Source organism: Glycine soja, chromosome 3, assembly GCF_004193775.1.
Source record: "Glycine soja cultivar W05 chromosome 3, ASM419377v2, whole genome shotgun sequence".
Classification (NCBI taxonomy): domain Eukaryota; kingdom Viridiplantae; phylum Streptophyta; class Magnoliopsida; order Fabales; family Fabaceae; genus Glycine; species Glycine soja.
The window spans coordinates 45,745,483-45,773,427 of record NC_041004.1 but is presented as its reverse complement, the minus strand read 5'-3'; the positions used below and the strand labels follow the sequence as shown (position 1 = coordinate 45,773,427).

General features: G+C 34.2%; 5 protein-coding genes across 6 annotated transcripts; all 5 read left to right on the top strand.

Annotated features, from left to right (window-relative positions):
- Positions 1–496: 496 nt before the first annotated feature.
- On the top strand, positions 497–1,955 carry LOC114407625 (E3 ubiquitin-protein ligase ATL6-like). Its single transcript, XM_028370804.1, has one exon. The coding sequence runs from the start codon at positions 638–640 to the stop codon at positions 1,736–1,738; it is 1,101 nt and encodes a 366-aa protein (XP_028226605.1). The 5' UTR covers positions 497–637; the 3' UTR covers positions 1,739–1,955.
- Positions 1,956–7,520: 5,565 nt separating this feature from the next.
- LOC114407624 (heavy metal-associated isoprenylated plant protein 34-like) lies at positions 7,521–9,952 on the top strand. Of its 2 annotated transcripts, none has more exons than XM_028370802.1 (3): positions 7,521–7,948; positions 8,115–8,193; positions 8,504–9,952. In XM_028370802.1, exons 1-3 carry the CDS (start codon positions 7,919–7,921, stop codon positions 9,799–9,801), a joined length of 1,407 nt encoding a protein of 468 aa, XP_028226603.1. In that variant the 5' UTR covers positions 7,521–7,918; the 3' UTR covers positions 9,802–9,952. The 2 variants fall into 2 exon arrangements, with proteins under 2 accessions (XP_028226603.1, XP_028226604.1); XM_028370803.1 differs by having other exon boundaries at positions 7,522–7,948; positions 8,118–8,193.
- Positions 9,953–17,143: 7,191 nt separating this feature from the next.
- Positions 17,144–18,647, top strand: LOC114407623 (basic 7S globulin). Its single transcript, XM_028370801.1, has one exon. The coding sequence runs from the start codon at positions 17,211–17,213 to the stop codon at positions 18,492–18,494; it is 1,284 nt and encodes a 427-aa protein (XP_028226602.1). The 5' UTR covers positions 17,144–17,210; the 3' UTR covers positions 18,495–18,647.
- Positions 18,648–19,830: 1,183 nt separating this feature from the next.
- LOC114407622 (signal peptidase complex subunit 3B-like) lies at positions 19,831–23,423 on the top strand. Its single transcript, XM_028370799.1, has 6 exons — positions 19,831–20,078; positions 20,192–20,239; positions 22,103–22,165; positions 22,581–22,634; positions 22,912–22,998; positions 23,086–23,423. Exons 1-6 carry the CDS (start codon positions 19,953–19,955, stop codon positions 23,209–23,211), a joined length of 504 nt encoding a protein of 167 aa, XP_028226600.1. The 5' UTR covers positions 19,831–19,952; the 3' UTR covers positions 23,212–23,423.
- Positions 23,424–24,283: 860 nt separating this feature from the next.
- On the top strand, positions 24,284–27,475 carry LOC114407621 (cation/calcium exchanger 5). Its single transcript, XM_028370798.1, has 2 exons — positions 24,284–25,174; positions 26,292–27,475. The coding sequence occupies exons 1-2, from the start codon at positions 24,401–24,403 to the stop codon at positions 27,054–27,056; spliced, it is 1,539 nt and encodes a 512-aa protein (XP_028226599.1). The 5' UTR covers positions 24,284–24,400; the 3' UTR covers positions 27,057–27,475.
- Positions 27,476–27,945: the final 470 nt, after the last annotated feature.

Sequence of the window (27,945 nt, the reverse complement as noted above, 5' to 3'; positions counted from 1 at the left end):
AAAATGCATTTTCAGTGTTTTTATTTCTTGAAAACAAAAAAATTCAAACATATTTTTAGAATTCTAATCTTTTGAAAATGAAAATAATTTTCAAAAAATAAAAATAAAAAATAAAAATACAAACCAAACACACCCTAAAAAACTCAATTTACCCATTTTCACTTATTATGTTCTGGTAGTTGATTAAATAGGAGACAGGAACATCAACTTATACATGAACTTAATCCGTCAAGTAGATAGAGGTAAACCAACATAATGTTTATGACAGTCAGAAGTTTTTATACAATTTTTATTACAATCACTGCAAGATAAAATTTTGAACCTTCCAGTGTGACTTTTTTTTTTTTTTGGTAACTTTCCTTTGTGAATTTGAATTCCCGGAACTCCAAAGTAGACTAGTAGTACAATTTTGGGAGGCATTGACAGTTTTATGTATACTATAATTAATAATGATGATGATCTTTTTATGATTTTATCCAATAGCTGTAAAAAAAAAAATGACAAGTGAAATTAACGCATTTGGCAGCGGTGGGAAGGGTAGTGAATTGTGAAATAAATCCATAAATGAATGGTGTGTTAAAGCTAGCTGACCAACCATATTATCAGTCTCTGGTTTGGTGGAATTGTTGTTTTCACAATGAAGACAGTCCTATTCCTCCTTCTGGTGTCAGCGTTAATCCCCATCGCCGTCGCGCAGCCCAATGACTTCTCCGACGCAAACCTCAACGAGTTCAACTCCTCCGTAGCCATAATCATAATCATATTAGTAGTCGCGTTTTTCCTCATGGCCTTTTTCTCCATCTACGTGCGCCACTGCGCTGATTCCCCTTCCAACACCGTCAGGCCTCTCACCACCGCACGCTCCAGGAGGGCCGCGCGTGGCCTTGACCCCGCTCTGATTCAAACATTCCCTATCCTCGAATACTCCGTTGTTAAGATCCACAAAATCGGAAAAGAAGCTTTGGAATGCGCTGTGTGTTTGTGCGAGTTCGAGGACACCGAAACGCTGCGTTTGCTCCCCAAGTGCGACCACGTTTTCCACCCCGAGTGCATCGACGAGTGGTTGAGCTCCCACACCACGTGCCCCGTGTGCCGCGCCAACCTCCTTCCCACCGAGTCCGAGGATGCTATTGCTAACGCCAACGCCAACGGTGTTGTTCCAGTTCCGGAAACGTTAACGCGAGACATCGAATCCCAAAACGACGCCGTGCAAGCCGCGCCAGAGCAGCAGAACGCGGAGGCTGACCCAGTTTTACCCGAACCGGAAGTTGTTTCCCTGGACAAAACGCTAAACCGGAACCGCACGCGAGGGTCGCGGTCGAACCGGCCGCGGAGGTTTCCCAGGTCACACTCGACTGGGCACTCGCTGGTCCAACCGGGAGAAAACACTGACCGGTTCACTTTAAAGTTGCCTTTGGAGGTGAGGAAGCAATTAATAAACCGCCAATTACAACGTGCGAGTAGCTTGATCGTGTTACCGAGGGAAGGTAGTTCGAGACAGGGTTACCGAACCGGGGGAGAAGGGAGTAGTAGAGGCAAAATCTCGAGGCGGTTGGACCGGAGTTTGAAATCGGACCGGTGGATTTTCTCAATGACTGCGCCCTTTTTTGCAAGGGCGTTGTCTATTAGATCGCCTAGGGTTCGAAACAACGATGTTGAAGGAGCGGCGTCCCCGTCGTCTCCCACCACGCCTATCATGCCGCCGACGGCCGTTGACTCGGCAAGGCCTCCGGTTTAACCGGAGTTTCGCCAACCTCCACATACCTTGTCATTTTTTTATTTATTTTTTGCTTTATTTGCGGGACACGATTTTGTTTTGGGTGAAGAATTTGTAAACTGTGTATAATTAATAAGGTATCATGTTTTTTTTTTGTAGGCCGGTTTTAGAAGAACTGGGTCATGATTTCATATTCTCTTCGAGGTTGTTAAGCTAGTTAGTTGACCTCGGATTTTAACATACAGCATGTGAAAAAAAAAATGCAAAATTAGCACGTATATAAATGTTCTAAAATTCCAACAAAAATAAAAAAAATGAAAAAGATACAGCAGCAATTCAGCAAAGGAAAATGTTCAGGTGTTTAAATCTAAAGAGAGAAATATAAACCTAGATGTAACAGGTAATGAAATAATGTGACAAGAATACGGAAAATGATAAATGAGTGTTAATTGTGTGTTGAAATAAAGTAGTTACATATTTCGACAACAGTTTTTGTTTTATCATTTGAAATCTATATAGGTCTCATTAAATATGTACTATATTGTATTTTTTCAAATTAGTAAGATTTACATGAATTTCAACCCATGCAAAGAAAATGTTATTAGATATTTATCATCACTCTTTGATTTAAGAAATGTTTATATTATTACGTTCTCCAAAAAGGTTATTCTTCAACAAATGTTATAAGCAAACGGGGTAGGCATTGCCGCATTGGGGTCAATGTTTACTGCACAAAATCATAGAACACAGGGAGAACAGGAGATAAAAAAAAAAAAGTATGCATTTTTTATAATTAGTTGATTATTTAAAAAAATATTTGAGTAAATTAGAACTGAGAAGTTGAATTATTCTGCCTCTCTTGTGTCCCCATTATTAATTGCTGCCCGTCCACCTCGGAGCCTTCTAGCAAATCCTTATTCGTTGCATAATGCATAGTGCATCCCACCCCACAGAAAATATTTCACATGAGTGGCGCTTAGATTAACGCGTTTTGCGAAGGAGATGTGTTTTTTTTAGTGAATGCATTCTTTGCCTACAAGAATCAAATTCCTTCTGTTTTGTGCTCTAAATTGAACTATGGCATTTGCCAAGCCACTTTTTCTATTTTTCATTTGAAAAAAAAAGAAAAGAAAATTAACTGCTTTTCAATATGCTGTATGGTGATTGGTTTTTGAATTCAAGCTAGTTCACACGCAATATAGGCAGTATATTCGTTTGACTTTAGTATCAATTCAACTTTTCTTTTCTTTCCTTTTTGTAAACTAACCTTTGGTTTTTTTTATCACCTTATCGCTTTGCACAAAACGCAAAAAAATAAAATTAAAACCTGATGGCTTTAGTTGACGGTCGTTAATTAGTTTTGTAACTGCAGTTTAATATAAAATTCTTAAATTATTCGCTTTGTAATGCTCCCTAAATAAATTCAGTCATAGTTGGCGATGAGCAGCTTGCATATATATCCTTTTGGACCAGTTCAAACTTCACAGCAAAGGTTAGTTTCAAATCATACTTGATAGTAGTACTATACTATATAATTAATTTTAGGTTTAATTAATTTGGTAATGCATTCCAAATTTTTAATGTAGCCGCCAACATAAATGTTGTTGCATCTTAATTGAAAAAGAAAAAGAAAACATAAATGTTGTTGCCTTTGATCACTTTTTTTCTTCCTCTAATTAAACTACCTTTTATCTCAACATTTGTCGTTCTAGCGTGAGGTGCATTCTATGTATAAATAAAAGAGAACTTATAGTTGACATGTACAGTATTAAAATTAAATATTTACCAATATATTATTTATTATTGAATCATCTTTAATAATTATATATATTTTATGAATATATTTATTTATCGTAAAAAGGTTAAAATAAATGTTTAAATCATATAATTGAAGTAAACAAATAGCACATGACATGACCTATTGACCTCATTAAACTTTCATAATTTTGTTTGTGGGAAAACATTAAATAGATATACCATTCCTAGCTATAAATTAATCATTGAAAGATGTTTTATAACCCGTTCAAAAAGAAACATATTTTATAACATTTCGAAATTTAACTTTGTAAGGGTGAAAATTTCAACACTTGCGAAACTTAAATTCCAATAACACTTTGCGAAACTAAATTCTGGAATCATGAATTTCCTGTTTCTTATTTTACTCAGACATATAAAATTGGGGGTAAGTATTTGCTTCTTGATAGAATCAGACATTGCTTCCTACAAAAGAAGAAGAAGAAGAAGAGAGAATCAGACACTGCTTAGGATCACAGGTTAGCGACATCTCAAATTTGGTGGTTCATCTACGAACAATGCTACGGGCTTTCTTTCTTTCTTGTTGTTAACTAAGAAAGGATGATAGGTCAATGGGTTGTGGTTCGGTCTTGTGGTCGCAATGAGTGTCTCCGTGAAAATGAAGATCAGTGAGTGTTGTGAACTTGTGATAAAAAAAAAAATAAGGAGAAAAAAGTATCAATAATTGTGAGGTTAGGTGATGAAAAAAAGAACGAATGAGAGAGTGAGTGGTGCCTCATTTTTATAGTGTTTATTATGCCTAGTTATTCTGTTTCTAGTGAAGGATAAGAGAATGAAGGAATCTTAACTTTTTTCCAATTCATAAAGAAGTGGATATCTCCTTGTTCGTGGAAAGTTATGAAAGAATAAAATAGTTTTACAATTAGTTTTTAATTCAAAAAATTATTTGTTTATGGAACTGCTAAAATATTAACCACCTTGAAGTTAACTTGGCCCACATTAATTTATACAGAACAATTTGGCCCACATTGGTCGACAAATCAGATTAATTCGTGAATCAAACAGGCATAAGAAATAAAAGATATGGTCTCACAGTGGCCCTGTGGGCTAGCAGACTAGTCTGTGAACCTAAATAAAAATAGTAAAAATTGAAAAAACGAAAAAAAATCCAAAAATTTAAAATTTCAAAATTTTCAGAATAATAAATACTAATAGAATATTAAAAATTTATTTATGCAGGTTAAATAGTTTGATCCAAAAACCCATATACCAAAGCCATTTTAATTGTGGGCTAAATGGGTTAGTTCACATCAATTTGCATTCGAATGGGCTAAGAATCACTAGGTTTAGGCCCTGCATGTTGCCAGTTAAACGGGCCAATCTATGAACCGTATCTCATATACTCAACTCCACTCTTGATGCAACTCTCTTTTTTTTTTTTCATTAAGTGGTTATAGCATTTGAACGGAGAATTCTCTCTTTCTCTCTCTATTTGCTGTTAGATACTTAATATTCACATTTTTATTTTATCTCCATTTATTTTTCATTATAATATTTATCACTTTTTCTTTTCTTTTTTTCATCCTCTTTTTTTCTACACCAATTCATCCAAAGATTGGGATGAACGTTTAACATTTCACATTTTTTCCTTTTATTTTTTTTTCTCACTTTTATATGTTTTGTCTGTGTGTGTTTATTCTTAAGTGTTACTCATAAAGACAATAATAGAGATATAAGGTTGATCTAGTGGTTAGAGAGGAAAAGAAAAAGGAAAAAAAGGTTATAAGTTCAAATATTTTTAACTAACATTTTTAACAAAATTAAAAAATTAATATTTGTCAATAATACAAATAATGAGGCGTGTTAAATAATTATCTTTTCACCGGACCAGCTGTCTCTTCCCTCGTTTTTTTGGTCCATGTCATGGGCTTGGCCCGTTCCACTTTGCCCTTTCTCTCCGAAGCTCTACTATTCCTCTTTATCATATAACATATAAGATAGTAAAATACGTACGTAAGAGTTGGCTTGATTGAGAAATAAAAAAGTGCTTACTACACAAAATATTATGTAGAAGCAGAGCTATGGACCCCATGAGTCCATGATCATCTATGAGTATGAGGTAGTGTACCCCATAAATTCCCATGCATTATGATGCTAGCTAGTAGTTTCCCACAGTAGGGTAGAGAAATGTTCAAGTTCAACGACTGAGAACTAAAGTAAAGATGCCTATTAGCTGTACGGCCACGAAAGTACAAATAATCATATGGACATATGTACTCAACATTTTTTTAAGCACAAACAGATTATGATTGATGACCGGAGCCATGAGGCCAACGTGCATCCTACAAAGAAAAAGAGTTTTAATATTCTTGCAGTATTTTTTTTAAAAAAAATTCATAGACTTTTCCGTTGGTGTCTTTTACAACTATCTTTAATTTTGGTCCATAAAAAAAATGATATGGGCAGCAGTTATAATTGTATCAGTCTGATGCGAAAGCTGGGTCAAACTCATAGAAGATCACTGTTCAGCATGTTTTGAAACAGTGCAGAATCTTGACTCTAGTGATTGGCAGTATATGAAGGTATGTCAGAACCATCGCGATGGATATTGAAAGGTCTTTTGCCTTGCTTTTGTACTAATTTAAAAGTTGAATTTAATTAGTTACTTTATGGTATATTTGGTTATAGAAAATAAACTGAAAAGAAACAAGAGAGAATGAAGAAATATAATAGAAGTAGAAACTGAAAAGTAAAATGATTTTTAAGTTTGTAAAATAGAAGAGAAAGTGAAAGCAGAGAAAAAAACAACATGCAGGCAAAATAACATTAATATCTTAAGTAAATAATAATATAATATAATTAAAGAATGGATATTTTTGGCATTAATTATGTAAATAGTATTCCTTCTCTTATTTTTCGTCCATATATGAACAAGTTGTAAAAATCATGTCATCATGCGGGACTCACACACACACATATGCACTATCTTCTCTTACTTCTTTTAAATATAATACATTTATAGGCAAGAAAAACATTTAATATAATTTCTATTAATACAGTTTCAACAATCATTCAAACCTGGGTGAATCATTCATACATACACATATATATACTTTAATCTTAAAAAATTATTATGAAATTTTTGTGTATTTATAAATGTCTAACTCTTACAAAAAAAAAATTGTAACTAATTTTTTCTTTTAAAATGTCTGAAAATAAGATGAATCCAAAATAATTTTTTGATAATCATAATTCTGCTGGTTTAATTCTTCCAAGTGGTGGCTTCATGCATGCCTTGCGTGACCTATTTTATTTTACTGACCCAATATGAAAAATCAGTTTATTAAAATAAGTAAAAACAAAATAAGTAATTTTACTCGTGAATAAGATAATTAATATTCTAGCTAATATATTTATAATTTCTTAATTCTTATACACGTACATATAATATTGAATTTGTTTTTCTCGTCAATAATTAAAATTATTCATTTATCCGTTAAAGTTACTCACTAGTATATAAAAGAACCAGAACCTAAACTTCATTGCATATATACGAAATGTCAGTATGTCACTATGCCACAGTATAAACTAGAAATCATGTGCTTAGAAGAAATTAATACACGTATCACTGTTCTCAAAAGCAGGCTAGACCAATCGGTTTGATCAATTTGACCAAAATCAAAGCCATGTCCGGTTGAATTAAGCATTTAATTAAATCGTTTTTGTAGTGAAACCGAGAAGAATTAATAGTCAACTCGACGTTGAACTGATAAGAATCAGTTAAGAGTACGACTTAATATTGGGCATATCAAATTAAAGGAGTCAATCATGGTTACAAGACAAGAGAATTTATAACTAGACATTAATTTTATAGAATACGAGTAATACTCATTCTTTACGCATATTGATTAATAAGAAAATAACCCAAACATGGAACCGTGTGAATTCTATAATGGCATCCATCTCTCACTTTAACTTATCCTAGTAAGTACTGAAGGGATAAGCAAAACCAAAAAGAATAATATGACATTGAAAGCCTCAAGTGGCTTCAATAATAAAGCATAGTAGTAGTGACTAGTGAGGGGCATTAAGTATTGATTGTTTAATGCAGGTAACAGGTTGAAGCTTCCATGACCGCCATGCATGCATGTTACGTTGTATGTGAAAGCCAACTCATAAGAAGATATTCTTAGTTGTTTGTTGCAGCCTCCGCAACCGCCTTTGGTGCTTTGTCTCTATAAATTAACGTGTGTACGCGTCACTCCCTCACTCTGTACGGAAACTTGAGCTATTTACTCAACACAGATATTTTTAAGACACTGACAACAGTGCCTCTTAACCGCCCTTTACAGTATCTCCTCTTCCTCCTCAATCCTACTTAATTGCTTTGCTTCTCCTTTTAATTTCTATATATTTCTCTCTCTTCTGGAAACAATTACTTTAAGGATGAGTAAACAAGACTTGTTGAAAGTTCAGGTACTGTTACTGTTACCATATCTCATGGCCTTGTTAAGTGAATATAGTTACAGTTATGCATGTTTGCCTCTTGTGTGTGTTTTGTTTTTCTTTCTTTTTTCGGGTTCATGAAATGTTAATTCTGAGTAAGTTAACTAACTGATTTGTGTTGGTCTTGGTCCCATAGCAGAGCTGTGTTCTCAAGGTTAATATCCACTGCGATGGCTGTGAGCAAAAAGTCAAGAAACTGCTGCAGAAAATCGATGGTACAATATTCTTATATATTAGCATACCCCTCCTTATTTTATTTTATTTTTGATGTTAATATGCTTCATCTTTCAACTTTACCATGTCAATTGACATGCCCTTTTCGTTTTTGGTAACCCTCCTGAATTAGATATGTAATGTTCTATAAGACTTAATAAACATATGATGTATATTTTGTTATTTCGAGTCTTTAACCTTACTTTGTTGTATATATGGTTCCAATTTTCGTGTGCTAGCTGGATTAGATTTAGTTGCTTATTTTTGTTGTTGGTAATAATAATAATATTGGATGCTGTTGTTGTTGTGAAGGGGTTTATTCTGTGAGAGTAGATGCAGATGAAGGGAAAGTGGTAGTGGCAGGAGATGTGGATCCAGCGAAACTGGTAAAAAAGCTAAAGAGGGGAGGGAAGCATGCTGAGATATGCCAGAACCAGAAAGGAGAAATGATGTGTAATCAGATTCAGAACTATCCTATCAATCCCCAATTCCAGAACATGCAACTTGGTATTGGGGGAAAGGACAACAATAATAATCACAAGGGTCAGAAAGAGAAAGGTACTGCTGCGGCTGCTGGTCAACTAGCACACTTCCCTATTCTTAAAGGGGTTCAGGATCTCAAGGTACCTGCCAAGGAACAAAAGTCTGTCAAGTTCAACTTGCCAGAGGAGGATGAATTTGATGCCAGTGATGATGGTTATGATGAGGATGGATTAGGCCATGGACATCCAATGCAGAACAAGATCATGCCCATGATGATTAATCACAACCATAAAGACAATTCTGGTGGGAGTAGGAATATTAATGGAAGTGTTAAGAAAGCTGACGTCATTGATCAGGCAATGCTGTTCAAGGGCAAAGGTGGAAATTTCGATGAGGCAGAAGCTGACAATGATGGAGGAAAGAAAGGTAGTAGTAGCCAAAAAGATGAAATCAAGAAGGGGGATTTGGATAAGCCTAAGGCAGTCGGTGAGGTAGATTTTCATAAGAAAAAGAATGGGAAAAGTGAGAATGGATTACTTGGTCGGTTTCTAGGCTTTGGGAAAAAGAGCAAGAAAGGAGAATTAGAAGAAACAACTTATACCAATAAGAGCAAGAACCAAAACAGTGGTGCTGAAAATAAGAAAGGCAAGGAAGGGAAATTGGAGGATCATGGTAACAATGACTTTGATTTTCATGATTACGATGATACCCCTCCTCATCCCAAAAATGGCAAAAGTGGTAAGGGTAGTAACAATGTCAAAGAAGGCCAGATGGGCCCGGGCCCAATAATGGGTAATAATCTTCCAATGCGTCATCAGATGGAGAATATTCAAGCAGTACAAGGACTTCCGGCGATGAATGGTGATGGTGGGTATTATCAAGGGGTGCAAATGCAACATGCTCCATACAATAACCTTCAGCAGCACTACATGGGTATGATGATGAACCAGCATCAACATCAGCAAGCAAATATGAACAACAACATGTACCCAACACCCATGATGTATGGTAGGCCGCATCCATCTATGAACTACATGCCACCACCTCCTATGCCATCTCACCCAATTGCCGATCCTATTACTCATACTTTCAGTGATGAGAATGTTGAGAGCTGCAGTATCATGTAATTAATTAATTAATTACTAGTGACAACTTGCTTTTCTGCTCTATGATTCGGTCTTTAGGGAGTTCATTAAATTTTGTGTAGGACGGAAAATGTGGGATGTTTAGGATTATATTATTATATTATATATAAATAAATAGTATATTGTTTGCTCATTTTCCTCTTGTCTTGGTTAGAAAAATTAATTACGCATAGTAGTTTTTAGATTATTAAAACAATAATTCAATGCGATTTTTTTAAATGACAAAATTAGACAGTTGTCACTATTAATGGTACATGGAGGACAGTATGCCACAGCCAAGCACCGACAATGAATCACGTGGCCATGATGAAGTTGTATTTCTAAACTGGAGGAAAATCCAATGCTCTAAGTTTGTGGTAATATTGGCCAAAAGTCAGCAATATCAAAACATAGCATTGAATACCTAACTGCCAAGTACACCCACTGAGCAAATGTTAGTTTCCAGTGAGTGGTTCGGCACTTCCTTTAATTAAGGTCGTTGGGTTGATTTTTCTTAGATATGAGGTTACATTATTTGAAAGTGTGTACTGGTCAGGATTAGGATTATAAATCATATATTTGATATATTAATGGATAATAATTACCACTTAATTGTTCATCCATCTATTATAAAGGGATATTAAAAAGATTTTCAAACTTTATTGTAATTTCGTTAATTATTTAGTGTCGGAATACTTTTACCCAAATAGGAGATCAAATTGTTGATGGAAATCGATTTGGAAAAATTTTCAGAATCTAGTATCACTCCCACTCGTCCACAGGAGTTTGACATACCAAATAGGAGATCAAATTGCTGATGGAAATCGATTTGAAGAGCATTTTAGAATCTTTTACTAATAATGAATTAAGTGGTGGGAAGGGAATTAATATGGGTTTAGATGCTAGCTGATTATACATTTATACTAAAAAAAAAAGAGGTACAAAGTACAAACTCATTGATAAATTGTTTACTATAATATTGTACAGTATATTATTGTTTGATATTTTAACTTCGTCGAGAAGCTTGTCCTGAAATGAATATAAAAGTTTCAGATAATATAAGCGGGTAATGTCGAGGGTGTATTGAGATAGGATGGCTTTGAAGGAAAAAGATTGAATGAATTTAATATAATTATTTTTATAATAGAATCGAATTGTACGTGTTGATTTGAAATATATATTTGGTCATTTACTGTTTTGACCATTTTTTATACAGTTGAGTTATTTTAATGATTACAAATAGAAGTATATAAATTTACTGAAAATGAAAAAAAAAAGTGAACACCCCCTAATTTTTATTTTTTTGAAATTTTGTCATAGACATATATATTTGGATCGACTTTGTCATAGACATATACTAATGATTTAAGATATGATTGATCACGAAGCATATCCTAATGGGGGATAGCAATAATTATATGGAGCGCATAAAGTATGGTCTTCTGGTTAAAGCAAGCAAATGAAAGGAAAAGAAGACGATGGAAAAGCAAAGGGAAGAAACAATAAAAATATAAAATCATTAAATCAGAGAGAAAGGGATACACTCGTTCATTCAATTTCAGATGAGGCAATCTAGTATGCTCGTTTTCTCTAATCGTCATTAAGTTTTTTAATATATATTTTAAACGTGAGTCAATCAATTTTTTTTAAAGAAGACTTTAGTCCATGATAAATAATTATTTAATTAATCACAAAACACTTGCAATGCACACTGAGTTTGTAGGAAAAAATCCAAGTTTAATTCCCATAGAATATACTCCTGTTAGTATCAAACAAAAAAAAAATTGATTCAAAGATTCGTCTCCTTTAATATGAATTTGACAGTATTTTTTTCATTCACTTTTATATAACAACCAAGAAACTTGTATCACGTATATATGTTAGAACAGTTTGGGCCTTTTACATCCTGGGACTCAGCGGGCATGGGATTTTTGGTTCTGTATTTACAAATAGATTTTGCTAAACCTACTCCTTGCTTTTCTATGTACAGTCCCTCTTTTATTTTTTGGTTTTAAATTTTTCCATTATCACAAATACTCTTAATACCCGAAGTAGCCTTATATACATATAAATTATAAAAATGTATAAACATTATTCTCTGTATTGCATCTCCATTGTTCTCTAAACTCTTCCCATCTATTTTCTCTCCTTCTGTCTTTTATCAATCGAAGATATTCAAATTTTATCTTAACATCGTTTCATTATATTGATTTTCATCATACAAGGGAAACATGACAATCAACCAAGTTCGAGCAGTTTTTTTTATCCTTGTCAATTCTGGAACGTAAGCCACGAAACCACTGGGGGTAATCATTATTCCATAGAGTAATATCCGGAATACAACTTAATGCTTTGAATTAGTTTCAAGACATGCAAGAGAATGAATTGATTTGAATTAGTTTTAAGACATGCAAGAAAACTAGCTATTGTATAGCACAAATAACAATAACTATAGTGCTTTTAAGGTTAACAGGGTGTACTTAATGCTAATTTTCCAATGGGAGCTAAAGGATGTCAAAGACTGAAAGTAACTGGCTATATGTACAAACCCATACAAACACTAGTAAGGAGGCTCCATGTCCAAGTAATCAGAGCCCGGCGAAAAAAAAAAAACCTAATATAGTTCGGGTTCGGCTATATATTTACGTGTCCTTGTCGAATTAATTAAAATAGTAGCTCATTTTTAAATACTTAATTAGTGTCATTGAATTTTCAGACTTGGATTATACCTCCAGTAGATATTCGTAGTGCTTGTTTGAGAGACAAGTTTTTTTTTTCTTCTGACGTTTGAGAGACAAGGTGTTTTGTCTCTTAGTTGGGTTTTGCAGTTTTGCTGCTTAATTTGTTTTTTTTTGTTTCACATTGCACCAAAAAAAAAAAAAAGAGTGTATAGGCCTATGATCGATGTAGAATACTATAAACTTGAGAGACGTTAATTCCTTAGTCATTTTTTATATCTATTTTTAATACGCGATGAGTTGTTAAAAACATGGACTATATATAATTCCACACAATAACCCAATTAGTCCCTGAAAATGTTAACTCAGTTGGATGGAAAGATTAAAGTATATTATATTTGTAATTTTGAAGGATAAAATACTTAATTTCTTGTTTAAGGATCAAAGTGCTTGTTTGAAATTTTTTTTCCACGGAGCTATTATGGCAATTACAATAAATATAATAAATAATTTTCAATGCATTTTGTCAGTATAAAGATAGGTTTATTTATAGAAAAATAATAACGAGTAGGAGGAGCAAATGTATTATTAAACATGATAACTAGCTAATGAAAAATAGTTTTTTATGATAATAAAGTTTGTATAATTAAGTAATACAGTATACAAGAATTTGCAAGAGTAGTGATGTGTGTGTACGTTTCTTTTTCTTGAAAAGAATTGAAAGATATATATTGATTTATTCGCGTCTATGCAATAATTAATACAATGAATTGTTTAACGGTGTCGGTTGGTTCTGCATGACTCTCATTCATAGCATAAGGAGGTCCGTGAGGAATGTCATGGCAGAAGTGCAGAACCGAACCGTGGGGTGGACAGAGACGTTTCAGTTAATGAATGACAGACTTGAGCTTGCAAAAGTTCGAGAAATTATATAATTATCATCCTTCTCAAATTTGGGTCGAGTATGTGTTTAGAGCAGACCCGAACTTAATTAACTACACTGCTTAAGTTACATCAATAGATACAAGTTATCACTGATTATATATGCTTTCTACTCGTAAGATCGCCCTAGGCTTAAATTAGTTTAATAGCTAACATTGACTGGAAGCAGTCGAGCTATTAACAAAATCATTATCAATATTTAACTCTAACTCCATACTTAATAGTTTAGAGCTCAGCTTCAAGCTTGAATTGATGAACAGTTCTATTACAGTAACGAAAATGATCTGTGGGCATTCAAGTGTTCATGTACACTCGTTAGGAAAAGAGATAAATGAAAAAGTCCAAGTATATATGATATAAGAAGAGAGATTGATAAGAAAGAAAAAAAAATTATATCAATAGACTGTTTATATTGTAGTAAGTTTCAGTTCACTTTTCAAATATGATATGCTGTTGCAAGAGGGCTTCCCTGTATCTGTATCTAGCTAGTTATATAAGTTTCATCGAGATATAAAAATATATATTAAAGCAAAAGGTTAGCAATACACTTAAATATGAGAAATTATCATATGGGTTTGGGACTGTTAAAATTTTGATAAATTGACACATAATCAAATATTATTAGTTTTGTTATTGTAAAAAAAAGTTTGATTATGTTACACAAAGATTGACCATGACCATGAACACAAGGTGGTATCAAATTATGGAATAATTTCTTCTCAAATACACTATTTTGAAGACTCTTTATCATATATGTTCGGGGACGCGTTATAGGGTAAGGTTGTTAAGTCAGACACGATACACAAGTTTTTTAAGACCGTTGGATATAACACACAATTAGTTAACGGTGCAGATCTCCAAAGTATAACAAGCGAGAAAAGTATTAAATAAAAAGCTGTATAGTGAAAATGAACAATTCATGCTACTGGTTTCTGTTTTTGTGTAACGTGAGTTCGATCCCACTATGGTTGTCATTTATTTTCAGTTAATGTTTAATAGTACTATTTTTTTCAGAAGTTATGTTTAATCGCACTTACTATGACTTATGTGATAGATTTTAATGTATTTTAATTATTTATTTATTTTGTTACATTATATATAACATTTATTAGTAAAAAAATAACACTTATATTTAACATTTATTTAGCCATGAAATATTACTTTAAGTATTTTACAAATATTTTTTTAGAGAAAAACATTTTATATGGGCCAAAGTTGATGATTTAGGGTAAGGTTTGATTACTTTTTTATCTTTTAATTTATTTATTAGGTTTAATTTGGTCTCTTTATTTTTAAAAAGTTCAATTAAATTCCTTAATTTTAAAAATAAAAGGGGGATCCAATGTCTCTATCTTGAAATAGTAGGGTTGGCTTTTGGATCTATTTTAATTGATTACATGTAATCCATTAGTTCGAGTTCCAGATGTTATTTTATTGATTTTGGGCATGTTGTAATCGATTTCATTAAACCTAAAATATAAGTTACATACTAGAATAAGGATCGGATAATATGTTAGATGAGATTTAAATTAAGGTTTTTTTTTTGTAAGATGAAGATTTTCACAAAGCAAATTTGACCACAAATTAAAAATGGATGCTCTGTACGGTAGCGTCAAACAACTTTTTAAAAAGGTTTTTCACAAAAGGATTTTTTTCTCAAAATTTAAACATCGAAAGTAAGATAGAAGCAACTAAGATAAAACAAGTATAATAGAAGCTCGAGTAAAAACAAAAGATTTATATTGATTCAGTAAATCTCTTAATTTACCTTAGTTTCTCTTTCTAATCCTTGGAGGATTCCACTCAAGTTTTTACACTACTAATTAAATCCTTGCATATAACACATGTGGCTGTGACTGTAATGATCCTATACATGACGTACATGGGAGGAAATGACTTATAGGTTGGATCTCCTTCTTGGAGACACAATAGATGGAATGAATAGGGGTTTGAAGATGCACATGTATAAAGATGTTCAACATATGTTTATATTAGGTGTGTATTTTCTTGAGTTTTATTAGGTATATTTTCAAAGAGTTTCTGATCAGAATAATTTAACTTTGACTTAAGCTAGAGTAGCTTCACCTTTACATTTGTTGATAACATACTAATAACGAGTTAGTGTTGATGTTTGTTTTGATCATGATTTATTATTGTAAATTGTAAATAAGTTAGATGCTCATTATGCTTTGCATAGTTGAAACATTTATTGAGATTATTTTATCAAACAATCTCATATATATATATTCATATGAATGGGAATTACAATAGTATTAGAATAAAACTAATATCCTCATATATATTTTAATTAGAGATTAATTAAATTGTAATAACCCATTTTTAACAATATAAATTAAATTAAAATAACCTATACATTAAAAAATTTGATTTTAAAATTTTAGAAATTCATGATTTTAATTTTTTTACCAGAAATTTGTTAATATTGTTAAAATATTACCAACTAATTTATAAATTTTATTTTAAGGCAATTAAGCATGTTTGATAAAATATATATATTGTTATAAATACTTTTCAAAAGTATAAAGTTGATGATGGCGTGGTGGTAGATTATTTTAGTTCTAGGTTCGAATGCAAGTTGGTTTAGGCATTTAGCCTTATTCTTTTTTCTAACCAAAATAAATGTAAATGGAAAACCTTTAGCAAAAAAAAGAAATCAAAATTGAAAACATCATCCGGTGGAGTCGAGAAGCCCACACCCACGTGACCCAACAATATTAAAATAAGAGTTTGCTCTACAGTAAATGCGATACTTTTTTATTCAATACTTTTTCCACTTCTAAAATCTTGGAGATTTGCACCGTTAACTAATTAAGTGTTATATCCAACGGTCCTAAAAAAACTTGTGTACCGTGCCTCACATTTCAACTTTGCGCACCCTAGAAGCCGTCTATGTTTAGGTTAGTGTTTGCAACAGTTGAAGCGCATCACTCAGGAGGCTACTTGGTCTTGCTTTTGCGTCTTTTGTTCAATTTTTCACGTGATTTTGTTGGTGAACACGCGTACTTGAAACTTATTATAAATTACATAATTTTATAAGTTTCACTTCTTATATAATACTTCATTCATGCATTTATAATTTTGATGAATAATAAAGAGTTTGTTAAAAAATATATTATTTCATATAATATATAGGGTTTAGAATGCCAATTTTTAAAAAAAGAATAAAAAAATAAATAGAATAAAATCGAAAAAATGAAATGTAAAAAATTTGAGGGGGACAAATAAAATATGAAAGTCTATTATTTAAATTTTCCATTAGAATTCTATTTTCCTTAGTTAATATGAGCTAGCCAGTTGGGAGATACACGAAAATGTCATGAAACAGTTGCATGTAGGGAAATTAATGTAGTAGAGGGATAGCAAGACAAAAATCCAAGCCAAGCTAGCTGCTCACGCGAACTCGATCCACACGTCCTTTACAGAGTTTCAAACGGATGAAATCTGCATGGCATGCAACTAAAGCATTGTTCTCAGCTGCCAAGTACCCCTCACACTCACCAACCCTTTGTTTTTCTCCCCATTGCATGTTAACTCAAGTTTATCCTTTCTTTGCTTCTGGAAATTCACAAGCCTCAAACACGTCGACGTCCAATCTTGTGACCAACACGGCCAAAAGAAAAGAGAATCTCATCCCTTTCACACTTAGCCACTTAAAGCTAGCCAAACGGTGATCTTTCTCTATATATTGTAGCTCTCTAACACAACCAACACTACCATTATTCAATATTCAAACCTTGCTCTATACTACACAGTACACACACTAGAAGAATAATGGCTTCCATCCTCCACTACTTTTTAGCCCTCTCTCTTTCTTGCTCTTTTCTTTTCTTCTTATCCGACTCAGTCACCCCTACAAAACCAATAAACCTTGTTGTTCTACCCGTTCAAAATGATGGTTCCACAGGGCTCCATTGGGCCAACCTCCAAAAAAGAACCCCTCTAATGCAAGTACCAGTCCTGGTGGACCTCAATGGAAATCACTTGTGGGTTAACTGTGAGCAGCAGTACTCATCCAAAACGTACCAAGCACCCTTCTGCCACTCCACCCAATGCTCTAGAGCCAACACCCACCAATGCCTCAGTTGCCCCGCGGCATCAAGGCCAGGGTGCCACAAAAACACGTGTGGCCTCATGTCCACTAATCCCATCACCCAACAAACCGGTTTGGGTGAACTAGGAGAAGACGTTCTTGCAATCCACGCCACACAAGGGTCGACCCAACAACTTGGCCCATTGGTCACAGTCCCACAATTCCTCTTTTCTTGTGCACCTTCCTTCCTTGTTCAAAAGGGTCTTCCTAGAAACACTCAAGGTGTGGCTGGGTTAGGCCATGCACCAATTTCTCTTCCAAACCAACTCGCTTCCCACTTTGGCCTACAACGCCAATTCACCACTTGCCTTTCTCGCTACCCTACTTCAAAGGGTGCTATAATATTCGGGGATGCACCTAACAACATGCGACAGTTTCAAAACCAAGATATTTTCCACGATTTGGCCTTCACCCCATTAACCATCACCCTGCAGGGAGAGTACAACGTGAGAGTCAACTCAATAAGAATCAACCAGCACAGTGTGTTCCCACTGAACAAGATATCATCCACCATCGTAGGGTCGACCTCTGGAGGAACCATGATTAGCACCTCAACTCCTCACATGGTTCTCCAGCAATCCGTGTACCAGGCTTTCACTCAGGTGTTTGCTCAGCAGCTGCCAAAGCAAGCACAGGTGAAATCTGTGGCACCATTTGGGTTATGCTTCAACTCCAACAAGATCAATGCATATCCTAGCGTGGACCTTGTGATGGACAAGCCCAATGGTCCTGTTTGGAGAATCTCTGGTGAGGACTTGATGGTGCAGGCACAACCTGGGGTCACGTGTTTGGGTGTTATGAATGGAGGAATGCAACCTAGAGCTGAAATTACCTTAGGGGCACGTCAGTTGGAAGAGAACCTGGTGGTGTTCGATCTTGCAAGGTCAAGGGTCGGGTTTAGCACCTCATCACTGCACTCGCATGGAGTCAAATGTGCTGACCTCTTCAACTTTGCCAATGCATGATGAGCCAAGATCGCGAGACTTTTTATAATATGCTTATTTATAATTAAGCAAGCATCTACTACATGTTATGGTTAATAAAAGTAATAATGTAAGAATAAAGACTTTGAACTAAATAATAATATGAACGATTCTCTTTCGTTGTTCAATGAGAAATTAATGTTGTTGCTGTTAGGCCCCTGCTTTGTGTGCTAATTGAACGTGCACTTTTTTATTTTCGCTAAGACGATCCTTTTCAACCAGATACGGTGATTTTTACCTCCGGAAATAAGATAAGTTCCCTAGAGTGTCCAGGGGATCAAATTACTATTATAACTTTCATACATCATTTTTATAATTTGATATAAATTATAATTATTAAGATCATCTTTATTAAAATTAAATAATAATAAAAATATAATCAAATGATCTATATTTTATTATATTTTAAAATATTTATATTATTTTAATTTTAATTTAAATCTATACGAACAAAATAATAAATAATTTTGAATAATTTTGTATATATCTTTTATTTGAAAATAATTTTTAATCTAATAATGAGTTAAAAAAAATCATCCAATTAAATTATCAAAATTTCACGGTTATCAAAATTTTGTATATATGAAACAACAACAACCATCCTGTTATGCTCTAGCTGACATCCTTATTTTGATAAATAAAAAAGAGACAAAGCTTTAATTGGCTTATATATATAAGCGGGAGATACCTTAACAAAAAAAAATGAGAAAGTTAAAGAGGCATTTCTCCTTCGATTAATATTTTTTTAATAAAGATTATATCTATCTTTTTCTTTTTAAAAAAATTATATTTATCTTAAATTTTTAATAGAAAGATTAAAATTCTTAATTTTAAGAAATAAGAAAACTAAATATCTCATTTTTTTTAAATGGAAGAATCAAAATTATCAATCAAATAAAATTAAAATTAAAATTAAATTTTATTTATTATTTTATCACTTCATAATAAAGGTGAAATAATTTTTTATCTCTTATATTTGTGGGACTTAAAACATTATTCCTCAAATAAAGACGTCTACAATAGTGCGAGTGAAGGAATAAATATCGGGAATAATATAAAAATCTCAAGAGATTCATTCTATTAAAAAAAATCTCAAGAGACCCTATAATTTACTCTTATCTATTTAAATTTTTAAGAAAATGATTTAGAAAGCCAAATGTAGGACACTTACCAAAAATCTTTTGTTCCCAAGCTAAACATTGTTACTCATCCGTTAGATTCGACAGTAGGGTGACGTGGAATATATGATTGACGTGGCACTCTATAATTGGTGGGGACAGAAGATTTCTTACGTGGTTCCATCGAGTGCGTGTTCGATCTAATGAGAGAGCGTTTTTGTTTTCTTGTCTGCTTAATTGAGTCTACTAGTCTCTCTCTTTCTCTCTCATTCTTTTGATCAAACACAGAGAGCGCAGTCGTAGAAGAAAAGAAATCCTCACAATGCATTCATTCGGCTACAGAGCCAATGCGTTGCTAACCTTTGCCGTCACCATTTTGGCTCTTATGTGCGCCATGGCCTCTGTATCCGACAACTTCAACACCCCCACTCCCTCTGCACAAGTCCAGGTCCCTCTTTTCTCTTTATCATTTCACCTTTACGGATCTGCAATTTGATCAATCTTTCACCCCCTTTTTTTATTTTTTATTTTTACTCTCTGTGCTTTGTTTTCCGGATGTAGGTGTTGAACATCAACTGGTTTCAGAAACAGCCCAATGGCAATGACGAGGTAATTCCTGTTTGTTTCTTTTCCTAGTCAAACACAACATCCTGTTTCGTTCATGGGTCTTGCAGGACTTTTTCTTATTCGCTTTCAGTCTCCAATCTCCTTCAGATTTAGGATCGTGTGTAAACCTTAGAATTTTTGTTGCTTTTCATTATATCATGGATTGCCATCAAATTTAATTTTGTTGACTTCTGTAAATGCTTTGGGTGATTTTTAATTGGTTGACTAGTAAAACCCTAAAAATCTTAACAGTTGACATTGTATCTAAATTAAACTCAATTATATCACCGATGGTATTTGTTTCCGTTTTATCTTCGAGTGGTTTACTAACTAAGTATCGATGTTGATGCATAGGAGATTCCGCTGCAACCCCACACATCAGGCACAAGTCTGAATCACACATCCCCTTCGCCATCCGAACACCATTGCTGAGCAACCCACCGTGTTTATTCTTCAATTTTAGGTTTAAGGTTATCATCTCATGTAACAAGCAACTTAAGTTGTTGCATTGCAGTTGGTATAGGTTTTGGATGTAGGAAACATCCAATTAACCCAGCCTTCAATGCTTAAACATGACAAAATTATCATTGAATGATCCTTGGTTGCGGCTTACAAGTAAATATAGTTAAAACATGGTGTAGAGGATACTTTCTATCAGTAGATTGTTATGTCACATAGGCTAGAGTCTGAACAAGCAAACACAAATGAGATAAAGAGAACTAGTAAATGAATTGCACAGATCAAAGGTGCTTAGTATTTGTAAAAAAAAAAAAAAAAAAGACATGCTCAAGCTTATCTCATTTTTGTAATTGAGGCAAAAGCTTGACTTGTTTAAATTTTTGTAGTGTGTCTATAGCTCGAATAGCTTCTTTCCCTTTATCAAATCTCTTCTCAAAGTAATGCTGAACAAATGAATATTTGTAGTCATTGTCTTTCAGCATTATGTAATGAAAAAATGACAAGAACAGAACCTTGTAAAAATTGAATAAATTATTTTTCGCTTCAAGGATTGTATTTTCATGTATGTAGTCCTCTAGCTCATAAATCAATCTTGGTTCATACTGTTTGTAGGAGGGTTTTACCAAAAGATGCTACTAGTTGCATCTTTCCTCATTAAATCCCTGAAGTTTCTCTCTCTCCTAAATGAGCCAAATGTTATGGATTGGTAAAAGATGTGTAGAAACTTAAGATAGTGACTTTTGTTTGTACAACTGCTGGGATAGTGAAATGTTTAACATATGTGATCATGATGATGGATAGGGTCAAATAAAATTTCTAAATCTTAGGATACTTATATTCAAGAGTATAAATATTAGGTAACGGTATCAATGCCTTGTCCAAACTGAAATTGGGATTGCTGGTTTAGTTGACAAATTCTTCTTTTTAACCCATGTTTCTGTGGTTCTGCAAAATAAATGTGTACTTGGTGAAGAACTATTATTAAGTTTCCAAATCTATGCTGATTTTATAGATTTTTCAATGTAATTATTTCATATACTTGATGGATTGCATACAAGTGATATTTATGTGTGCTTGAAACTTAGTCAAGAACATAGAGAGAAATAATCAGAAACATCATGATGGTTCTAGTCCATATAAAGGAATTTTAAACTAGCCTAACATGGTAAAATTTATAATTGTATTTTTGCTATTTGCTTAGAAGAACATCAAGTTTACCAAATTATATACTGTATTCATGTTTCATGCTCATATTTTTCTGTTCATGCTCTGAAAACTGCATATGATACTATGTTGTGAATATCATATTTTGTCAAAAATCAGCTTGTTGTAATCCTTTTCTCTTCTATCAAAATGTCATCTTTATTCATTATTTAGTCTGAATTGGAAGCCTTTCTTTTCTTGCAGGTCAGCATGACACTGAATATATCTGCAGATTTGCAGTCCCTTTTCACATGGAACACAAAACAGGTTCTTGACTTTAATTTGGATTTTTTATTATAATCATCTTTGTCTTCTCCCCCTTTGCCTCTGAAAAGTATGGATGCTCTTGGTAGGACAGGGAAGAATGAAATAATTGCTTTTTTTCCTTAACTCTTGGAGAGAGCTTTTGGAGAAAAAAATTACTATTTCTTGAAAATAATCCAAAACAAATGTGTGTTTGTTTGCTCTTCTATGTCTCCCATCATAATGCGTTCCATAATTTTAAATTTCCTTACCTATTGTTATATCTTGTTTCATTTCACTACCATGGAAATGTTGAAGCTGCCTCATATAACATACCCATGAGATCCTTATTTCTAGTCAATTTTTCTAAACTGTTTGGAAGCTAGAAATTTCAGTGCTTTCCTGGGACTTAGCTTTGTGTCATTTTGTATGGTTGCAGGTTTTTGTTTTTCTAGCTGCTGAGTATGAAACTCCTAAGAATTCCTTGAATCAGGTATGAATTGATTAGTTTGTTTGCATTAAATTTTGAAATATAAACATTTCAATTTTAAGTTTGCCAGCTCCTTTTTATAAAGGAAATAATAAAAGGAAGCCATAGTAATAGTGTGTTAGTGGATCTTGAATTTTCATGGGTTGTGGGTTCAGAGTTTTTTTACACTATTCATATCACTCAGATAGCTGTGCCTTTGCATATTATGCTGCATCTCTTCCATCTTTGGTATATGTTGTGTCTTGTATGTTGCTTAGGTTCTTGAAATGTCATTTTACAGATATCCCTGTGGGATGGTATCATTCCCTCTAAAGAGCATGCGAAGTTTTGGATTCATACATCAAATAAATACCGCTTCATTGACCAGGTATACAACTCTCAGAGGACTTTGTGACTAATATGATTTGCTTCAGATTTCTTTAGGCCTTAATTTTTATATTTTTTTCATGTCCAGGGGAGCAATTTGCAGGGCAAAGAGTATAACCTGACTATGCATTGGCATGTTATGCCAAAGAGTGGCAAAATGTTTGCTGATAAAATAGTCATGCCAGGTTACCGATTGCCTGAGGAATATAGATGATGCTCGTCATGTTAAGTTTTTTGCTGTAACTTTAACCTTTCCTATAACGGATATAGAAGGTTAGTTCAAAGAACTAGAAAGAGGAAGGGAATTTGTGTTTTGGAAAGTGAAATCAATAGCTCTTGATGGAATACTTGAACATCCGAAGTTTGCTTGTGGTTTTGAATTGTCTCTTGCGTTAGTCTGAACTTTTTTAATTCCTCTGGAGAAAACGTATTTATGCTAAATTGAACCCTCCTTTAACTGTTGAAAATACTTGGACAGTGTTTGCCGGGAAAAGTTTGAAATAATCACTCACTTTTCTTGTAATTAAAAGCGACGTCTCTAGTACCAAAACATAGAAAAAAAAACGTGCCTCTCTGCACCTGGAAGAAGAAAACAACAGCTTTATCCCGTATTACGGTATTAGGTAGCAACTGAGGTATTTTTTTTGCCACAGAGACGAAATTTCATAATGCAATTGTACTTCTTTGTTTTTTTTTTTTTTTTAATAACATCTTTGTTTCGTTTTTTAGTTTTGAAATGTAAATGCTTTTTTAATGTTATGTCCCGATCTTTTATTTTTCACCAATATATTATTAAACTTGGAACAAAGTTCACCTGTTTTTCTACCAAACACCACTATCAAGCACAGAAATGGATTTGGAGCAGTTACCGAATTCACATATTAACGTAGTCTTTATATTAGAATTATATGAAAATTGTGTGATTCAAAATTTAAAGTATATTTTAAGTTGAAATAAAATCTGAATTGTCGGAATTTTATTAAATGATTTGGATTTGTTGATTGCGGTAATGCATATAAAAAAAAAAGATGAATTCACATAGTTCTTAGGGATAATGGGTTTAAGTAGGAGTAAGTAACTATTAAAAAAAATTCTTGACACCATAATCTGTTTGTTGTTCGAGTTAGATAATTAATAACATTCAATGAAAAAGAAAATAATCATGTTTAAGAAGAATCATAAGTAATTTGAGATAAATAATTGACACGATTTCTTGGCAAAATGAAATAAAGTGGATAGCTATAGTTGCAATATAATGTTTTAACACAATTTTGATTATAAAAGGGGTTCATTAAACAGATTAGAGTTGTTGTTAAATTAAAGAAGGAAGGAACGCGGAAATGGAAATGGAGAGGAGAAGGCGAGGTTGATGATTGTGATGGCGGAAGCAGAGACAAACAGGAATGGCAGTGGCATCCTCCTTCATCATCATCATCATCGTCATCATCGCTCTCATCTTCTTCTCCCTAAACCCTCCTCCTTCACCATCACGTAGGTCACTTCTCCTCACCACTTCATCGTCTTGCTCCAACGAATCCAATGGCCTTCTCAACTACCACTGCATCTTCCCCCAAACTTCCTCTTTCTCAATCCCCTCCCTCTCGCTCTTCCTCCTCCTCCACTTCTACATCCTCATCACCACCGCGCAGCACCACTTCTCCCTCGTCACCACAAAGCTCGCCTCGCACCTCAACCTCTCCCCCAGCATGGCCGCCGTCACGCTCCTCTCCCTCGGCAACGGCGCCCCCGACGTCTTTTCTTCCCTCGCCGCCCTCCGCGCCGGTCAGTACCGCACCGGCTTCGGCGCCATTCTCTCCGCCGGCGCCTTCGTCTCCGCCCTCGTCGTCGGCTTCGTCGCCATCTACGCTGCTCCGTTTTCCGTCGATCCCGCGCCCTTCGTTAGAGACGTGCTCTTCTACTTGACCGCCGCAATGTTCCTCTTCTATGTGTACCTCAGCGCCGAGATTTTCCTCTGGCAGGCCGTCGGATTCGTTGGATTTTACTTGTTCTTCGTCGGATTTGTGTTTTACATGGATTTGGGGATGGCGGATCGCAGAGAGAAGAGTTCCGAGGATCTCGAGGGACAGAAGGAACCTGATTCCGACGATGTCAAGGTTTCCGAATCTTCCGTGGGAGAGAAACGCGCTTCTTCTGGATTGCGTGGAGCTATTCGATTGGTATGTCTGTTGTCGTAGTTTCCAATTACTTACTACTTACATGATCTTCATTTTTCTCAATCCTAGCATGTCGCGGAATTACTTTATTATTAAAGCTTCTGGAGATGAATTGAAATTCAAAAGAGAAATGGATTGGAACAGAAATTTATCTTTTATTCTTGCATTCTGGTTTTCATCTTTGATCTAATAACTGTGAGCTTGGTTAAAATTGGACTGCCTAACACGTTTTATATCTGTAAGATGCTGTGACTTACTTTTTTTCATCGTCAGAATACTCAAATGTAAAGCATTGTTTGCCACTTTTCATGTTTTTATATAATCAGTTTTGGTAACATGTTATGTTTCTGAATTTGGAAGGAAACGAGATACAAATGAAAGCTTATGTGAATTTTTAAAATACAAGATAAGGAAAACTATAGGTGTTCATAATTTTGCAAAGTAGGTTGTATTTTTGACAGAGTGATATGGTTTTGTCTTAATAATAACTAAGTAATAAATATGACAACAAGAAAACTGGTCAAAATTTAATAAATCGGCACAGGATACCTTCACATGGTGACTGACTACTTCCAAAATGCACTGGGGATGATGGAATGGTTTCTTGAGAGTGTACATCACTGAAAAGAATGAAAGTGATCCAATATTGGTGGGCTTAACAAGATTGATGCCTTTGTTATTAAACATTGATGAGCTTAACCTGCTAATCCTTTTTTCCTTTTAACCATCCACAAAGGGGGGTGGGGGATAGGCAATTGATCCCTTTGTTGGTAAACATTGAGTCAAGTGTAGCCAGAAACATTTCAAGATTTTGATATAAGATCAAAATTATTTTTTATTTTTTTATTTGATTCTTGAAAGATAAATTAGATTAACAGTTGTTGTGAAAGACATGATCATTCCTTTTATTTGATAATAACTATTTAATTTTGTTCAATAATATTTCACATAACTCTTAAAAAAATGATTCACTACAATGTAGCCAATCATTCTTGTGTAAAAAACAATATGGGCAATTGTATGCATTACTTGGATAGGTTTCTAGTTCTTTACAATATAGTTGAATATTACTGTACTTTGAGATTTTTCTGACTTTTTATCTCCTGCTCTGCACACACAGATTTCTAAAACATGGGAGCTTCCTGTCAAAACTCTCCTGAGATTGACAATCCCTCAACCAGCACCTTCACAATGGAGTAGATTTTATGCATCGGCCAATATTGCACTCTGTCCGCTAGCCCTCTTGTATGCCTGCAACTCATTCATGCCATTTAATCATCCCATAGTTTTCCTCCTCCCCAACTCTCACGTCCCCCTCTGGTCAGTAGTGCTCATGACAAGTTTCTCTCTTGCACTTTTTCACTATGTAATGGAAAAAGAACCCCCCAAGACAGAGCATATGCCTGTGGTCATCGTGGCATTTGTGATGAGTGTGTTTTGGATATCTACTACAGCCGGAGAGCTGGTGAACTGCCTAGAAGCTATAGGTGTGCTTCTTGAACTGCCGCCAGCACTCCTGGGTCTCACAGTGCTGGCGTGGGGAAATTCAGTGGGAGATCTTGTTGCAGATGTTGCAGTTGCTAAAGCCGGTCATCCAGCTATGGCAATGGCGGGATGCTTTGCAGGACCAATGTTTAACATGCTTGTTGGCCTTGGAACTGCTTTGGTCATACAGACGGCCAATATATATCCTAGAGCATATCAGCTTAATTTCCACGTTGGTATCGTGATTGCATTTGTATTCCTTCTTTTAAGCCTTATGGGGTCTCTCTTGGTGATCACTTGGTGCAGATTCAGAGTGCCTAGGTTTTGGGGCTTCTGTCTGGTAGGCATCTATGTTGCTTTTACGGCAGTGAGTTTAGTAATAGCCATGTTTTCAGGGTGATTGCTTTTAGGTAGATTTTTATATTTATATTCCTAATCAAACCCAACCATTAAAAATCCACATAAATGGCATTATTGAAGGAAGAATTCAACACCTATAGTAAATTGACGACATAGCGTATGGTCATGAAGAGTTTTTCTTTTCGGTTTCTCCATTGGGTTTGGGTAGATAGAAATTTTTAGTTTGGTCCTGATCACAGGAATTTATTATACTGTATTGTTTTACAGTCCAAAGCAGTCCGGAATCGTCCCAATGCAATGCTTACAGATTTATTACCGCTTCTGCTGACTGATTTTTTGTTCACAATTCTTTTACTACTCTTACTTAGTTGTTTTTTTTTTTGGTTTGGTACCTAAGGTGAGATTGACTGTTAGTTGTATTGAATGGACTTTTAATCAGTAATAAAAAATGTTTTGGCATGTCATATATGTGATAGGATGAGTAGTTTTAAATGGGCTAAAATATGATTAGCTTAATTGTACTTTTAAGTTGCTTAGTCTTGTTAGCTTCCTTAGTCTTCCTCTCTACATGGCATATCAAGTAAAAATCCCTTGCTAACTGAAATTGCTAGTTCCTTATTTCTCTCTGGTCTACCAAACCGGACATTTATTTTGAGATAAAATGTAGCTTTTAAGATCTGAAAAAGAAAAAAAAGAATACTTTCCCAACACTCACATGTACATGCGCCATCTCCCCCCCCACCGGAAAAAAAAAATTGACCTGTCTCAACTTAAAAAAAAAATTTAATGAATGGATAAAATTGTCTTACTTTTTTCACTTTGTTAATACTTTATACATAAGAACGAAAATGACTATTTACACAAATAAATTTTAAGGTGTGATTATAAATTTGCAAAGCTTACCTCAGTTTTAACATTATTTTCTAAAT

What these genes read in the sequence shown, in the direction of transcription:
- LOC114407622 (XM_028370799.1), top strand. Translation starts at nt 19,953, where the DNA reads ATGCATTCATTCGGCTACAGAGCCAATGCGTTGCTAACCTTTGCCGTC. An exon ending in AGCCCAATGGCAATGACGAG is followed by an intron (nt 20,240 to 22,102) that starts GTAATTCCTGTT and finishes CTTTTCTTGCAG; the next exon opens with GTCAGCATGACACTGAATAT. An exon ending in TCACATGGAACACAAAACAG is followed by an intron (nt 22,166 to 22,580) that starts GTTCTTGACTTT and finishes GTATGGTTGCAG; the next exon opens with GTTTTTGTTTTTCTAGCTGC.
- LOC114407623 (XM_028370801.1), top strand. Translation starts at nt 17,211, where the DNA reads ATGGCTTCCATCCTCCACTACTTTTTAGCCCTCTCTCTTTCTTGCTCT.
- LOC114407625 (XM_028370804.1), top strand. Translation starts at nt 638, where the DNA reads ATGAAGACAGTCCTATTCCTCCTTCTGGTGTCAGCGTTAATCCCCATC.
- LOC114407621 (XM_028370798.1), top strand. Translation starts at nt 24,401, where the DNA reads ATGGCAGTGGCATCCTCCTTCATCATCATCATCATCGTCATCATCGCT. An exon ending in TGCGTGGAGCTATTCGATTG is followed by an intron (nt 25,175 to 26,291) that starts GTATGTCTGTTG and finishes CTGCACACACAG; the next exon opens with ATTTCTAAAACATGGGAGCT.
- LOC114407624 (XM_028370802.1), top strand. Translation starts at nt 7,919, where the DNA reads ATGAGTAAACAAGACTTGTTGAAAGTTCAG. An exon ending in AAGACTTGTTGAAAGTTCAG is followed by an intron (nt 7,949 to 8,114) that starts GTACTGTTACTG and finishes TTGGTCCCATAG; the next exon opens with CAGAGCTGTGTTCTCAAGGT. An exon ending in ACTGCTGCAGAAAATCGATG is followed by an intron (nt 8,194 to 8,503) that starts GTACAATATTCT and finishes GTTGTTGTGAAG; the next exon opens with GGGTTTATTCTGTGAGAGTA.